Source organism: Chelonus insularis, unplaced genomic scaffold (assembly GCF_013357705.1).
Source record: "Chelonus insularis isolate UGA/USDA-ARS -01 unplaced genomic scaffold, ASM1335770v1 contig_25_pilon, whole genome shotgun sequence".
In the NCBI taxonomy this organism is placed as follows: domain Eukaryota; kingdom Metazoa; phylum Arthropoda; class Insecta; order Hymenoptera; family Braconidae; genus Chelonus; species Chelonus insularis.
Window position 1 is genome coordinate 703,171 of NW_023276451.1, and position 18,088 is coordinate 721,258.

The following is an 18,088-nucleotide window of genomic DNA, read 5'->3' on the forward strand; positions in this document are numbered from 1 at the left end:
ATATGTACTATGGACCACCTCTTTTCTATTCTCCTCTACTCTTCTTTTTTTTATTTCAACCGCTTAGCGTTGCGATACACCAAAATGAAAATAGTTGAGATTAAGATATCGTAGAACTGTATTTTTGTAGAAACTTACCCCAAACACTACTGCTGCTGCATCTAAGCTGATGAACCATTGATAAGAGTAAAGAAGTACTGTTGAATAATATTCCAATCGAATGAGGATGAGAGTATCCAAAAAATAAATTTTGATTTTATAGCAATCATATTTATTTATTTCTTGAAACCTAAAAAAATACCATATTTTAGTTCAACATGAATTATTATGTCATAAAATAAATTAATACTTTAGACCTTAAGTAATTGATTGAATATAAAATATACGTTTCAATTTATGTAGTTCGATATACTTTCAAAATATATATCTTTACACTGAGAAAAATTAAATAGTTGGACTTATTATGTAATGTTCATTTTTCATTTAACATTTCATCGTTAAGTTCTTTTATAATAAAAAAATATTTTAGATTTTATAATGAAACTAATGGATATTTACCTTCATTTTTTGAAAATTGTTCATATAGGTAGGTTTTTATAATAAAAATCATCTTGAATATACTTTCTTCAATATCAGTAATGTGAGATTTATTTTATTAAATAAGATTCTATTCAATAATAAAACAAATCAAAGCTAGATGCTCTTATTTATTAGTGTCACTAGTTCTTTTGTCAATGACTATTACTTATTAAAGACTGCATAATAGCTGGACAACAATTGACATTGTATTAAATTTGGAGATATTGAAGATGCACAGATCCATGAACTTTCTCAAGAGAATAAAATTTAATCCGGTATTGTGAAACGTGGGGTGTTACACGCAATTTAGCGCCTTTCGTAATAATGACTGGCTGCACCCTTCGTATATTTTATGGCCATCGCCCCGGGTACACATAACTCATGGCTCGTTGACCTACCTCGATGTTGGTAACGATAAGTTTTGCTACTTTACTTAAGTATAAACATATCCAGAACATTTAATGTTACTGTATTTTGGAAATATCATTTTGATAATTCAATTTTAATTCATCGATAACCTATTTATTCATACTAATTTCATCATCTTTTTATTATTCTACTCAAATGTCTTTGCTATTGTAGAGATTTACTACTATTACCACTTGATGTTTCATTAAACAACTTAAGTACATCATTTTATAAGTATAATTATTAAATAATTGAAAATAATTGTAATTATTTACAAACTTTATTGATGTTTTCGTGGAATCAAATCTATTTTATTTCATCCATTCGAAATGACCTAACTTCACCTTGGTTGTTATAATGTAACGCCATCTTGTGGTCAAAATTCGAAACGATAAGAGAACAATGGCTGCGTTTCAGATAAAGGCGTTTGCCAGTGCTGAGCACACACATGACATATGCATGCTATGTTGTGTGTGTGTGTGTTCAGTTGACAAATGTTTGTGTATGTACACCAGCTAATGTTCAAATTGGAACTTGTTTTCATCATAAGACAAAAGAATCTTTGATACAGATGATGAAGATATTTGGATGAATTTTTAGGCAAATTTTTTACAATAAGTTAATTAATTATAATTGTTAGGATTAAATTTGTAAAATTTATCCGTAATTACAGGTTTGCTTACCAGAATTGAAGGGCTGCGATGAAATTTCAACGCATGCGCAACACGTGGTGAATTACCGCGAACTGCATGTGTTGTGTGTGATTGTTGACATTTCTTAAAAAGTGACTTGAAGCTTTTTGTTCTGTAATTCAAGTTAATTAGTTGTTAAGAGGTTACGTTTATCAAAAAAGTAATACGTATTTTATTAATGGTGTAATTGTCTCATGATCATTCGTATGTCAAGGTGAGTTCATGACAATCCTTTGAGGTTAAATATTATTTTGATACATTTACTTTACTTATAAATAAAAAATGCTTGCAATCAGTAAATATTTTGACGAATTTTTTATATTAATTTTTTTTTCTTTGTATAGATAAATATATTATTATAAATTTTTATCTCTGTAGATGGCCACAATTATTATTTCTGATGATGAAGATTCAGCCACTGATATAGAATTTCAACCTACAAAAAAACTAGCTGCAAATCCAAGGTTTTTTAAAAACAGGAACAATTCTGAAGACGGTTCTTCTCGTTCAAGCTTTAAGTTCGAAGAATATGCAATTACTGATGATGAATCTGCTAGTGACAGTAGCATCAATAATCAAGTTTCAAATAGAAATTCAGCACAACAGGTGTCTTCAGATAATATACAAACTAATCAAGCTTCAGTTTCATCAAATTCAAGTTCTATAGCTTCAGCTTCAAATAATGTACGCCGTCCTAAACCGATTAGAATTCCAAAAAAATTTTTTAATTGGGCTTTTGATAATCCAGAAAATCGTGGAGATGTGAAGAAACGAGTAATAAGTCCTCTAGAAAATGGTTCAAAAAAAAGAAATATTGTGTATCACAATTTCTCAGATGATGAGGATGATAGTAGTTCTTCTGACAGTTTAGAGTTGCCTAATACGGATGTCAAATTACCTCCAACTATTGCTGCACCAACTCAGCTGATGATTGCTGGTGTGAATGTAATGTTTCCTTTGAAACCGTATGGTTCTCAGGTTGCTGTAATGAATGCAGTAAGTATTAATGATTTTTTATCATTATTCAAGTTCTAATAAATGCTAAGATTTATCTGCAAAAATTATTATAACTGATATTAAATTGTTAATTAATCATAAATATCTAATAATTGCGTATAATTTAAATTTAGTTAATATTGTGTTACATTTTCTTGATAGACAAGAGCTGTATTTGAACATCGATTGGAACTAAATATGTTGTAATACAACTTTTGTTTATCAGGGTTCAAATACATTGTATAATTGTTTACTACCAAAGTGGATTGTGATTAAATATTTATAATATCTATTACACATGTTCTAAAAGAGAAAACAAGGGTAGGAAGTTGTGTTAGTTATTTTGAGATAGCTAGAAAAATTATAGGTTTTAAAAACAATCAATATAATTATAATTCAGATAAAAAATAAAGTCTTATAAATTAATTAAAATTTCATATACGCTGCAGATAATTAAAATAATTTCAAACAATAAAAAAATAGTAAACACGAAGAGAACCAACATATAATTTTAATTCCAGCTAATACGAGGATGTACCAAGGGAGAACATGCCTTATTAGAGAGTCCAACTGGTAGTGGCAAGACTCTAGCTTTATTGTGTGGAGCCCTGGCTTTCCAAAGGCACTACGCTGGTGAGTTTTAACAAACTTTTGACAGTTACAATTCTTGATGATGTGTACTAAAAAGTACAATTAAATGAAGTCAATATGAACTTTGAACTTTAATATTGAATTAAGAATCTCAGTTTTAATGACTTCAAGAAGTTTGTGTCAAATTATCATATTATCATGAAAGTCTGGAATGCAATGAATATATTTGTACTGAAAAACAAAAGATTATGACAAAACGGTAGCATGACAAGGGAATTAAAGGCAAATGATTGTAGAATGAGAGTGAGATGGAGGTAGACAATTTACAAACTACATAATGTCGTATAAGGTGACCATAAGTCGTATTGCTCAAACTCCAAAGCCTCGTTAAATATCCTTGTTCGTGGCACTCGTTTTACCAAGTCGCATTTGCGACTCATGCCCTCGCGTTTTCTTCGGGATTGTCTCGTGACGTTTGGTCGTTAGCTTCGTTCTCGTCTCATAGTCATGTCTCAGAAAGTCTCGCAAGTCAGCCGGCTGCTCTTTTCGCCCTCTTCCCCCTAACCCAAACTCAACGTTGTCAGCTCTACAGCGTGTGAAACTCCGAAAATTCCAATCAACCTGTAAGTCTTGTCTTCATTTCTTCTTGCTGTTGATAACAACACAAAATAAACTGATGTAAAAAATAAAAAAATCTTGAAGTTTTAACCACTTTTTCAAACCAACTAAAGTTTTCTTTTTTCTTGCAACTTTGACAAGAATGTCTTCTTAAACGCCTGCTTATTGCAAACTCGCAAGTTTTTGAACTTTTGACTGTTTAAATTCACCAATAAGACGAAAAGCCTTTGGAGAATATACTCATCGTTAGTCTTTTATATTTTTTTTCTTCCAAGTTGAAACGCACTCGGCAAAGTAACTGACGCTCATTTAGCTTTTGAGATGTTTTACCTTTACAATAATTTCTTTCGTTGTGAGTTTATTATATTGATAGAAGTTTTTTTTTTTCTCACAATTTTATTCAATCATTGTCTTCAATATCAAAGGAAATATTCATTGTTGATGTTATATATAAAAATAATGATATTGAAGGAGGTAATAACTATTCAAGGAGATAACAGATGTTTTTCATTGTTCTTTTATTCTTTTTATATTCGTTATAGTAAATTCCGAAATAAAAAAGTCATTTCATCAAAGATATCAAGTCAAAATTGAAGTTCTTTTAAGTTTGAAAAATTTTCATATTCTTCTGTCGTTGTAATCTCCAATAATATAACAAATTTATCATAAAAATTACAATATTTATTAAACAAAAAATATTTAATAAATCTATTTATTGAGATATGTCAGTGTGATAATCATTTCTTGATGGAGTTAATTTTTTCTTAACTTGCAACTGAAATGCACATTGTGAATAATCTGTCACTTCCTCAGTGAAACGTTTAACCTTTATAATACATCTTCATGTAACGTAGAAATGCTGACGTGATGATATTAATTTACTATAATTAATTACAAATGAGTTATTGTGAGTTTTTTCACACGAACATTAAGTGGCACATACGTATGAGGAATCAGTGTGGAAACTATATACAAATGTCGACACAACTCACATAGTAATGCAAAGAGAGATACGGCTGTTGGCCACCCCCATTCTAGCAAAGCGTGGCAAGAAAGCGAACCAGCAATTAGCAATTCCTCGCTTGCTATATCAATTTAAATTATTCAACCGCTTATTTCAACCTAATAGTTTGTACGCTTTGCTCTGCTATTATAAAACCATCTTCTTATTCATAGCTTTCCAACCCTACGTATTTAAAGCTAATTGTACGCATTAATTCATGCAACCCTTTGAAAATTCACATTTAATAATATTTATTCAAATAAATTAAAAAATTAATCAACATTGATTCAAACTGAAATTGGTTGAAAAAATTAATTTTAGCTTAGCTAAGAGAAACAAATCATAGATAAAGGCATTTTTGTTTCATTTTTATTTTAAATAATTAGATACTCTTGGGTGATAGAAAATAACTTACTTCAATTAGATATGGTTCAGTTATCAAAAGAATAAAATTTAATAAATGTTATTAGTTTTATTTTTTTTAATTTTTCAAACAATTATCTTATGAAGAATAATTTGATAATGTGCTCACTACAAGTCTTACCAATTTTGTAAATATTTCCTACACGCCAAATCGTAGTGTTTTAATTTAACACATTCAAATCGCTTTAAACTGATGTCAGCTATTTGATTAACATTGTAATAAATTTTTAAACATTGTTTTTTGAATTTTAATCAAGTTGCCAATAATAATTGTTCATATTTTTATTATTGTAGATATTTTTTATTTATTTAATTAAAACAACTTAATGGATACAAAATTTGATCATTTATTAATATTCAACTGAAGCTTCTTTTTGAATAACACTCAATTAAAGCACGAAAATATTTTTCATTGTACGATACTTAACATTTTGATCAATAGTGATTATATGTTATTTCAAAGTCAAACAAAAATAATTTTCATAAATATTATTTAATAACAGTAATTAAATAAAAGTATTGTTTGAATAAGTACCACGTGAAACACGAAATAGACTTGTACCTAATCATTAAGATTACACTAGAATCAGACGAAGAAAGAATCAATGGTTACCACCAAACTTTGATAGATATTGAAGAAGTTATAAAGGTAGTAGTTTGAGCCATTAAATTGAAGGAGATGAGTAGATAGATGGTAACATTTTGATAATTGGAAAATTCTAGTTATTTGTCATAGTCGCTTAATGAAGCCCAGTATAACAAGGCAGCTGCATAGGCATGGGGGAGATACCTAGGAGGATTGGTGCTCCTCTTCAAGGGGGGAAATAAGGGAGGCTATGTCCCGAATTTTTGAGGTAAACGATCGCGTGCCATTTCGAGGGATTCGTCAAATTAAACGTTTCTCTAACGTTAACGTCGAATTTGCGTGCGGAATCCTATCTATTCTCTTTCGAACCTCAATTCGCTTTCTGCGCCTTGTTTTTACTTCTTCTTCTTCTTCTCTCACTAGTTTACTCCTTTTCTTGCATTACTTTTTTTCGTTTTGTCTTGTTTCTTTTTTTATTGTCCTTTTTCATCTTTTTTACCACGAGAAACAAATGCTACGGTTCCGGGAACCGGCTGGAACACACCCGTCGTTGTGATTCCAGGTTCCCGTGGTTCCCATAGGTACAGAAGACATGTATAAAAAGAAAATTAAGTATGATACAACTGAAGTAAAGATGATGATGAATATCCCACGCACTTTACCGCAAATGTAATTCATACGCTAAATAATGTTCATGTTTCACATTCTCTTTGTTTCAGAAAAAAATCCATCAGAATTTTCTATTATATTTGTTCGAATTTATTTATTTAAATTCATCAGTCATCAAATGAAAAGGAAAAAAAAATTTTTTCTAATGGTTCTAAAAAATTTTGTTCATTATTTTGTAAACTTTCAATTGGTATGACTAAAATTTTCATTAAACATTGCTGAAATTGTACTTGTTTTTTATTTTAATTGAGATTTATTCAAATAAAAATACTACTTGATTGAGAAGTATTGATTGAATTGAATTATTAAAGAAAAAATTATGAAAACATACTCCGAATATTTTTATGAGTAAAATAAACAATTACGTCTCGATGAAGAGAGCTTTACATTAACTTTATATTTAATGGCTGATAGTTGGAACGTTCTATATTCAGAGTGAAAAATAGTCATTTCTTTATTTCGTGTATAAAAATATTTAAAGTTGAAAGACAGTTATGATTTTAGTACTGAGATATTCCTCATCAATGGGAGATAATAAAACCCTGATTAAAGTATATTTATGTCCCAAAAATGTCATCATGTTGTTTCATTATCTTGTTGGACAGGTAATTTCATACAAATTATAATGCCACCAAGACAAGTACTGTGGCTTCAATTTAACAAAATGTCTTTCTGTTACTTTATATACTTCTTACAAGGTTGATTTAAAAAATTTCCTTTGAATATCGTGATTGTGCACAAGTGTACGATGTCTCCAAGTATAATTTACAATTTATTCTCTCAGCCTGCACTCATTTCCGAGGGTATAATGATTCTACTTTCCTCGTAACTATCATATTTCATTGACAATTATTCACGTCGAGAAGTTTGGAAAAGTAGCCTCGACACGAAGCATCAAACAAGTGGAACAAAGTTGTCTCTTTCCTCTCTTTCTTTTTCTCTCTTCATGCATCGTCACACGAAATCATTTCTCTCTCTACAACTAAACTATGTAATTTATTTTCTGCTTTTTAAAATTCACCATCACTCGAGTGGTAGTACTAGCCGCCGAGCTGTTGAAACTTAGTTAACCAGGCATATATAAATGTATCGCATAAATTAATGTTTTCAAGTAAAGAGACTAAATAGGTTTAGGGATTATTACATTTTGTAGCCATTCATTTTATAATATTCAAATAAATTTGAATGATACAATTGATCTGGACTGAATAAATAATCATTTTAAGAGAATTTAGGTACGTTAAATGGATGAAGTTTATTGATAATCAACAAATATAATTGTAATGAACATGAAATGAATGATAGTTGAGGTTTAAATCTAATTTCAATCAAGTTTTTGTAAAATACAACAAATAACATAATTTAAAGTGATTCCATTCAAGAATGAAAAGCAACATGATAATCAGAAAAGATATTATCAGGATTAAAGTTTGATTTTTTATTAATATTTAATTATTAATTAAATTTATATTTTTAAGTTGGAAGTATATATTTACCAGTTATTAATTATTTGATGATTTTAGTAAAATATTTTAGGAAAATATATTACAAAGAAATTTATTTTTAAGTTTAAGCTGAGCAGGTAGAAAAAAATGTTTGCAAGTTTGTTACTGAACCTTGTGCAGTTTAATCGATGAAACTATACCCTTAGAAAGTAAATTTGGATCCTTTTAACCCCTAGTCAGTTCAGTACGTTAGACTAGTAACTAATTTCATGGGCGTGTCACACTAAACCTATCTCGAGCCCAAGCTTTAGATCTTCTAGATTAAAATCATTGATTTGTGACATTTTGGCTTTATTATCTTTCCTATTATTTTTTGGGCTGATGTTTCTTTGGTGCGTAGCTGTTGAGGTCTATTTCAAAATTTATGTCTCGTAGATTTGGTGTCACTAGACCCTTGTGGCTTGACTATTCTTTCGCTCTTTGTTGTTGAAAATGCTTGATACAGAGCTCATCATTATAAGTACAGTTGTTTCACAGCTTCTTCTCAGCAGGCACTTTGTTCTACAATGTGTGAGAAAAACCCAGGAGTTGAAAGATAGAGAGACTCGTACAGAGGAATGCAGACTAATAGGCATTAGGATCATTGACATACAACTAGACTGGAAGATGATAGATAGAAGAGGGTTTTCAAGGACTTGAAGAGAGTCAATGTACACGTAATCCATAAGTGTAACAACATGTAGATCGTATGCGAACACGATAACGAGAAATATGGATAAGTTTGTCGTGTGTGATGCGACTGTGATATATCAGGTATACATGCGCTTGAGAGACGAGTTAGCTACCTCTCTGTGACGGATATCAGTGAAACGAAGAGAGGTGTACTCGAGGAGAAATGCCCCTGGTGACGCTACTACATTGCAGAATAAGAGAGAGAAACAGACTTGAAGAAAAAAAATATGGTCGCTGATGGCACGGTCGCGTCGCGGCTTGGAATTGTTTTGAGGAGGGCGCCAGCAAAGTCACGAAGAAAATAAGAAGGAAAGAAAATGATGGGTAAACAAAGCCAGAAAAAGATGACAACAAGAAGCCGAGAAATTGACAGAGAAACGACGAGGCTTCGAAGGGATGGCAAATAAATTTCGAAAGTTTATCGCGAAATCGCATGCCTGAATATAACGTCACTTTATTATCAATGGTGCAGAAACGTGCTGTTTCCTACAGCCAACCTCCTGTTTCTACTTCCTTTCTATGTGCACCACTCATACAGAGAAAGAGACTCGCAGGGGTGAATTTGCAACACAATGACAAGCTTTTCATCGTGAAGAAGAGAGAATATATACTTGGTAGTATATAAAACATCAAGGTAGTCTTGACTGTATAATACGTGACAGGAACACGACGACGTCGAAGTCCCGCGTCGTCGCATTGTCATGACACAGGAAGCTCGGTTGCCCGGTTGCTTCATAATAATTATCGGTGAACGCGGAATTATATATCGCACTGGCGGGTTCTTTCAGTAATAGCTCAGACATGCGAACTGTTCTCTCTAGGACGAAAGAATATACGCGCGACGTTCTCGCTGACGTTCTGACATTAATAATGTCCTTCCTTCCTCAGGAAAGAGTAGAGAGGGATGAGATATCCAGGTGGGTGGAAAGAGTGCAAGTGGTATGAGGTTTGGTACCACACCGTGGTACCAACGTCGAGCATTATTCCCAGAGGCGGAGAAGCTTGAAAATTGGAGTGTAATTTCAGTCTCGGGCGTACACGAGGTAGCGAAAAACGTCGCATCGATACCCCGTACCTGGCTCTTCTTTTTTTTTGCATCCTTCTCTCATTATCTTGGCATCTTCTCTCTTGTACAAATTTTCAAATAGTATTTTTTCTCTCTTTTAATTCGACTACTTATCTTTTTGAAACTAACTGTAATAATGGCTAAACTTCATCAACTATCATTCGAGGGATTCATAGTTTCTACTCTATTTCTAAACATGAAATCATCTATTGTTATAAATCTTCGTAATAGTCTAACATTTTGTCTAATTAACTATTCGTAGCCAATTACAAAACGTTATTATAAAATTGAAATAGTTTCTACTGTGCATGCAAGATTAAAATGAAAAGTGGAAGGTAATTATATTTGACATGACGAGATTATGCAATAGGTTGTCATTTAGTTGCAGATTACTAGCTAGGTAATTGATTGATAGAATTTTTTAGTTGGTTTATCACATCATTTTATTACATTGTATCGGTAAGATTACTGCAAAAAAATATAGCTACTGAATTTATTCATCATTATGTAATTAAATATTCTCTTAATATTGTCTAGTATAAAATATAACAATCAATGTATCCAACAAATTTTATTTAGCAAATTTCAATCAATTTTCTTCTTTCAATATATTTAAAAAAAAAAACGATAAAATTCATTGAATATCAAAATATTTCATTTTAGCTAGTTAATAAAAATATTTATATATTTTATTCAAATAATTTGTAAGATATTGTATTATTAATTATTAATAAATGATGGAATATTTTGAATTTTCACATGGAGAGAAAAATTGAATGAAAATTACACTGCTATTCAGAATAACTCGGGTACATTGCACAGAGTAAAATTTATCCAATGAGAAAGGAATTTTCATGAAGTGTACAGGAAAAAGTCAACATCTCGCAGGGTAAATTTCGCTCTGTCTGTTCAGTGTATCCGGGTTGCCTTAAATTTTTGAACAATTTTTACTCAATCCTTTTTTTTTTGTGCATATATATAAATTTATCAGCGGTTTAATATAAAATTGACAAAATATCCATAGTAGTAAATAATTATTACACATTTAATTGATAATTAAGAGCATTAAGGGCATTGCTAGAGAACGAGTATGCAGCGAATGAGAAAGATAGAATGAGTAGAATCTCGCGGGTCCGAGTGGAAGACTACCCGCAGTGCCCAGTAGCTGGTACTAAGCTACTCGGTCTTGCTCACGCTTACAAGAGACAAAAAGCGACCCACGCTTTCATCCTGCCGACATTAAGGTACCTATGAGCGTATACACGTCCAAAGGACAATGAGCGTTCACATGCGGGTCCAACGGATCTCACATCGTTGTTGGAGTTCTACTCTCGTGGTTGGCTCTGCGTTTACAGCCACCGTACCGATGACGACGACGGCAATAGACTGCATATCCGAACGTGCCTTACCCTTTCCTTACGATGTTCACTCTCCAAGTCCGACGGCCTCGAGCACAAGCGCCGCTGTTCTGTCCTTTCTCTTTATTCTTATTTCTTTTCTCTACGATTCGTGGGACCGTTCTGCAGACACGCGTGCACAGCCAGTCTGATTTGATTGTCCCGAAGATTAGCAGAGATTCGTTTACCTGGAGACAGCTTCATTTTAAACTAATTCTGTCATCGCGTGCTTTCGAATTATTTCCTTCATATAATTCATCAGATATTAAATATGCATATAACATGGTATATTTAAAAATTATATCTCTTTAATTTTTTTTTTTTTAAATATAATCATTTGGAATATCTTGCATGTCTACTAGAAATGACAAGTTAATATCTTAATTATTTTGTGCTTTAAAACAGTTATTTTATGTAAAATTTATGTAACTACTCAGTAACATTTTCTTATGAGATACTTGGTATCCAATAATTGACGTACCTTCTAGGATAGATAAATATCCTAATAAAGTTTAGAATAATCAATTAGTTAATAAAAAGTTATCTACTGATTTTCTTGTATTGATACACGTGAATTATTCAAAGTAAACAAGAACCATAAATAAATTGTTCTTTCATCGTATATGTATATTACACCCAGTTAACTAAACGTATATCGTTTCCTATTTTGGCCATCAGACAGAGCCGTAGAGTTTGTAAATCCTGACGCGGATCTATGCTCAACTCGGTTGTATTGCGTAAAGAATCGATCGATAATGGGATTCAGAGGAGGAGGCGAAGAAGAAGAAGACAAAGAGGAGAAGGTAAAGACCGTGGGCAGATCCCGGATGAACTCTGGGAAGATAAGGGACCCCCCAAAGGCCTTCGCCGAGCGCCGGCGGTTCGCATCCTTGTCCTGAACTCCTCTCTCGGGTGGTCCTTAACGTTCTGCTCCGGCCCCTCTTCCACCGTCATCGCGGTTTTTCTTTTATACGCGGGAGCTCTCCTCTCACTTCTCCACTCCCCCACTTTCCTCTTTCTTCCTCGATCGCCAACGACTCCTCCGATGAGTCCTCCTCTGTGTCTTTCTCACTTTTATACAACGTGCGGCTCGCGCAAGGTCCAGCAGAATCGCGTCGCGCCGACCATCTCCTCCTTCTGAGAACAAGGAGTTGGAGTCCGATTTGAAAAGACGCCGCGGTCCCGAAGGCGCCGTCGTTGTTTCGCGGGGTCTCGGACTCCCGATCACTTACATAATTCGTCGCAGATATCCAAGAAACTTCTACTGAATCTGCTATCGTTTCTTTTTTAATTCGAGGACTTTAGCCATCCTCCAGTGCACACGAATTCGCTAAAATCCAAACATGCATTATACCGTCTACAATGTTTGAATTATGTTAATGACACCTTTATTTTTTATAATAAAACATTTTTGAGTAAAAAAAGACATGCAAATATTTCTTTAATTAGAACTTTTTTTTTAATTCAATGGATCATCGTTGACTGATGTGTTTATTGAATTTAAAGCATTTTATAATTATTTATAAGCTTTGCTTTTTAACAAAAGTACAGTATTATTGTTGTTATGGTTAAAGTTTAAGATAAAGAGAGTCCTAAATAATTTATTAAGAAAGAGAAATATAGTTTAAAAATTTTTCAAATGAAAGTCTTGAGACTTTATGAGTAATCATTCTTAACAGTAATGGTAAACAAATTGACTGAACATTTAAATTCAATTTATTAACAACCATTACAAACTAAAATTTATGTTTATCCCATATTGTTTTATGTCTAAATGATAAATTAATTCTCTAGCTGTTACTTATATTGAGTTAAAACAAAAAACTCATTTAAATGAATGATTAATTTCTTACAGCAACAATATTTATTCCGCTGTACTTAAACATTCCATTTGTTAACTATTAATAAACTTTGTTAACTGTCATAAAATCTCTTTTCTAATATACAATATTTGAGTAATATATTTAACACAAACCAAAGGTCAGAAAAATTACTTCTAGTGGTTTACAGTTATAAAATCCATGTTAGTTTACTTACAGAGAGTTGTGAGAATTTTAAATGGCTTTCGTAACCTTATTAATGTCGGAATCACATGTTTATGATCAATCATTTCAATTGAATACCATTGAAAAACTCTTTCCAATTTGTTTATTCCCAAAAATCACTTCAATCGATTGAAGACAGAAAAATTAAAACAAACAGTGCATAAACAATTCATACTATTTCAATTTTTTACAATTGAAATGTTTAAATTTTATCAAAAGATTAAGTCAGCAACAAAAATAATTTTTATCTTTGAAGCTAAAAGAGTAAATTCCTACATGAGTTGGTAGTTGAGAAAAGTCATAATAACAAAGGTTAAAAGTGTACTTTTCACAGGTTGATGTAAACCCCATTGTATTAATACGGTGCTTTAAGTATTTTTAAATTAATAAATTAATTACCTTACAAACCGAGGCAATTGAATGAAACCCCACAAGTTGGAACGGTTGTCGCGCGAGCGGATCATTACGAAAGGTGGCTCATAAGTATTTATCGGGCCACCGCGGCAAGCATGTAGATCGGTATCAGGTCCGTGTTAACTAGGTTCGCGTTCGAGGTACGTGTACCGAACGCCGACAACACGAATATCTCCAGTCAACAACAAACCGCACCACCACATTAACTAAACCAACTCCCTTCTCGCACTACTACCCGAGAATTATCTTTTCGGATATCTATTATTCCTTGATGTCCATCGATAAACATTGTTTGTTCACCTGAAAATAAGTAAATTGAAATAATTCATTGATTCATTCTGGTTCTATATAGAAGAATAGATCAGAGTTTTATACGAAGAAAATGATAATTTATAGAAAATTTGAATTCTCTAAAGAATTTCTATACAATTTCTTGATTTCCCTTTTAGTTAAAAGGATAATGCACACTTTAGCATGCATTCTCGACCTTTCATCCATTATCAAAATTCCTCCTTGCATAGTTTCAATTCACACGCTGCAGAATCTCACTCTCTCTCTACTTGTTTAAGTTACAAGAACTAAACCGTCTTGCACACGCAACTGTATGGGATAACTTGAGAGCCATGAGTTCCGTGTTAAGTGCAGAAACTTTGTAACTGCATTCTGCAAAGTTTAATGTGTGCCGTGCGATTATTTCTAAGTAAATAATATAAATAGACACAAAATGCACATTTCAAATTGTCGTAAAAGCTACTTTTTGCTTGAATTATTGGTACTACTATCTTACACTTCTTATCATTTGATTACTTTGTTTATTTCATTAAGTGTAATTATTTTCAATAATGTAATTAACTGACCATTCAACAATTTCCTCTATTTCATAGCATGTTTTTTCAAGTAAAAAAATGCCAATTTCTATGAAATAAGGATTTGCATTCATCAAATATTATTTATCACTTCAAATATTGATTTTTATTTTTGAAAAACTAAAAAAGTATAATCCAGTATATGATAATAGTTATCCATTCAATAATAAACTAGTTACACTCGAACATGTATTGACCATTGGAATTCATTGTTCAACAAATTTGTTTCACGCAACATTAAATTTAAACTGACTTTGAAATTCTGAAAATGATTGATTCATTAAATATCTGCTTTATTTCCTGTTTCATAATGTAAAACAGTAAATATTGATCTCCACAAATAACATAATAAATTTATTTGCAAAATATCATTTTCAACAAAACCCTTCATTATTATATTACATCTATTGAAATGAAACTTCACCATTATTTCCCAGCTGAAATCTGTAACAACAGAGGCTCATAAACTGTCTGTGATCATTTAAGAATATTTTTCAGTTAAAAAAAAATTTATTGGCTTTTAAGAGTCTAAATTTTTGACCTGTCGAGTTAAATAAACTCAGTCGCACGTGCGCAATCAAAGAGAGACCCGTAAAACACGCAAGAACACGATGAGAACAGAACGATATAGTTCTCCCGAATCGCGAATATGTATATATGTAGACGTGTGCAAGATTCTGCTTCTCTTTTCCTTACCCTCTTGCTCGCGCTTCCACGAGAAACTCGACATGAATCGTATGTATGCCAGATCAAAGACTGCCGACTTCTTTCACCCCTTCTTCACCAACCATCCATTGCTGCTGTTCCCTCTACTCTCTTCTTCTTCTTTGCAATTTTTTTTTCACTCTCTATTAGTTAGGATTAAAAAAAAATCCGCTAAGGACGTTATGAAATTAAATTCATTGATATACACATTTCAAAGCTTGAATTAATTAGAAACGAAAATTCAATGAAGTTGTCACAAAAATAAGCGAATGGAAAAAAATGATTTAGACACACGTCATGTTTAGATGTTTAGATAATAATATATCTTTGTGAGAAAGGGTGTCAAATTTATCAGGTCAACCAACGAAAAAGCTCTTTATCACGCCAATTTGCGTGATTTTATTGTTGTTTTTTCCTCGTTATTAATCAAATATTTATCAAATAATCATTTCATGCGTCAATTTCAATTTTCCCACAGTGAATTAATAAATTATTATTATGCAGGGTATTTAATCAAATCATTGCATCGACTTTTTTTCTCTTTAAACTCTTATGCATAAAACATCCCCACACATTTATTAGCCGACATTTCATCGAAACTCAAACGAGCATCGTTTCCACGGCAGGTGAGAAAATCGTTTTAAGTCGGACGCGGTTATAAAAAAAAAAGAAGATTAAGGCCGGCGGAAGTCTTGTGGTGCGATCTCGTCTTGTTAGTTGAGTACGTGGAACAAGAGCGAGACAGGGAGAGACTGAGAAATTAAGAATAAGGAGGGAAAGAGAAAAGAGACGGAAGAGAGACCACCGGGCCGGATAATGTGCCCACAGCCGTAAGAATTCCTCTGGCATTTTGCTGATGGTCGAATCATTGGTACTTGAACGTTTGCCGCTTATTGTGAGCTCCGAAGGAAGTGAATACTAATTAATGACTCTTAATTCTCTTAATTGCTACTGCGAAATAGCCTCGATTGCTTGGAAGCGCGCGTCCTCAATCTCAGAGTATTATTTTTATATACGTCTTTAATGTTTCTATCTTTTTTCTTGTTGTGTACGTGAAGGGAAAATTTATTGTGGATATATATTCTTGGTATTAGTGATAAATTTTACTTGCGCATAAGAGGGTTGTAGATCCTTCTAGGGATTGCAAAAAAATTTATAGGCTTGGTTATAAAATTACAGCTAATTACACTTTGTGATTTTAATTCACAAATTTACCTGTTTGATTTTGTATACATATATATAGATTATTGGCTCACATTGATACGAAATTTTTTTTTATTTCAATCTGTATTTCCTAGGGTGCAAAAACGTTATTTTGCAATTGCGTCAGGACAGAATAGATCAAAAAAAACATCCAGATCTAGTTTTATTTGTAAAAATAAAACTATTGAATTCATCCTGAAGAAAAAGCAATCGAAAATATTTTTCCCAACATATTGGTCTATAATCTTTCAATTTACTCTATCACCAATGCTTCTATTTCATGCGTGATACCTTTTTCTATGTCTGCAGATATTAGTAATAAATCGGATCTCGTAACTCGAGATTTTCCATGTGAATAGTACAAACATGTTAATATATGAATTTTATTTTATTTTTTTTTTTTGAATATGCGAAATGTAATTCGAGAAGTTTCCAATTAATTTCCAAATCAAAATCTTTTATTGAATATCAATTTCCTTATTATTTACATTTTTTTCTTATAGTTAGTTGGCTTTTCAATAATAACTTTATTTTTAAACACTTACAATTAGGCATACATTTAAATAAAATAATGATCAAATTCATTATTTATTTAATAAATTATTGAGATGATTGTATTAGTTTTATCTCAATTATCATTATTATTATTATTATTTTAATTTGTGATGGCAATTTTATCTCAAGTCTTCTGGAGAAACTGGTAGTGACATCTCTAGCAGTTGGGTTCAAGCTTTTCACCAAAGTTTCAGGGTAGTCGAGAAGCAAACCACATACAGGGTGTCATCAAAATTTAAATAGATAAATTATCAAATAAATAATTTAATTGTTATTTGAAATTAACACATTCCCTCATTAATTATGTTTTTAATACCTAACAACAACAATAGAAGCTTCAATTTCAATTCTTTGATCATTTTAGCATGTAGATAATCAACTAAAATAGTATCTTTTTTTTTATTGATGGAAGTAATAATTCAGGAAGCAATATGAAAATAATACGTAAAAAATTAATATATCAAAATCTGCAGTAAACTGATCATTACTGTCAAAGGAAAATAGAGGAATTTTTTCCTGAAAGACTACATGTTTTAGAGAGTCTGATAATAACAAAAATATTGATGAGTAGTTAAACAGTATAGTTAGTCATACAATAATTCAATAAATAAAATTTACTCTTTTAAAATGATTTAGTAAAAATTAATAAAAGTTCATGATTATAGATTGACTATGAGTGCCAATATAATTTCTTATTTTACTCAGTGAAAGACTTGATACTGGTAATCAGAAAATAGTTACTTGAAATAGATTTCAAAGTAATAAAAATATTTTGACATTTTTTATTGCATTTGTTTAGTCCGTCATATATCAATTTATATAAAAGTGATTAAAAAATATTGTTCGCGATTCATTGATACAATAATAAACCAGAAGTAATATACCGTCAATCTTGATTCAAATGTTCTCCTTCCCTATTTCCTTCCGCTCATAAATTTTCTACATAACCTCGTTTCTTTATACCCCCTAAATAGAAGAAACATTCTAAAAGAGATGCAAGAATAAAAAAACGAAAACCAATATCGATTGGTTTTATTAGGTGCTCCTTTAGACATTTCCGGCAGGTTTTTTCCTTCTTATCGTTTAGTTTTCTTT

At 31.6% G+C, this 18,088-nt stretch overlaps 1 protein-coding gene across 1 annotated transcript in view; it reads left to right on the forward strand.

Moving 5' to 3' along the window:
- Window positions 1-1,676: 1,676 nt before the first annotated feature.
- The window catches only part of LOC118064891 (Fanconi anemia group J protein homolog), a 40,806-nt gene continuing 24,394 nt past the window's right edge, over window positions 1,677-18,088 (forward strand). The window contains exons 1-3 of the mRNA XM_035079808.1: window positions 1,677-1,893; window positions 2,058-2,675; window positions 3,197-3,308. Of these exons, the coding sequence (XP_034935699.1) occupies window positions 2,058-2,675; window positions 3,197-3,308 (730 nt within the window). The 5' untranslated portion in view covers window positions 1,677-1,893. The remainder of the gene's footprint in view (window positions 1,894-2,057; window positions 2,676-3,196; window positions 3,309-18,088) is intronic.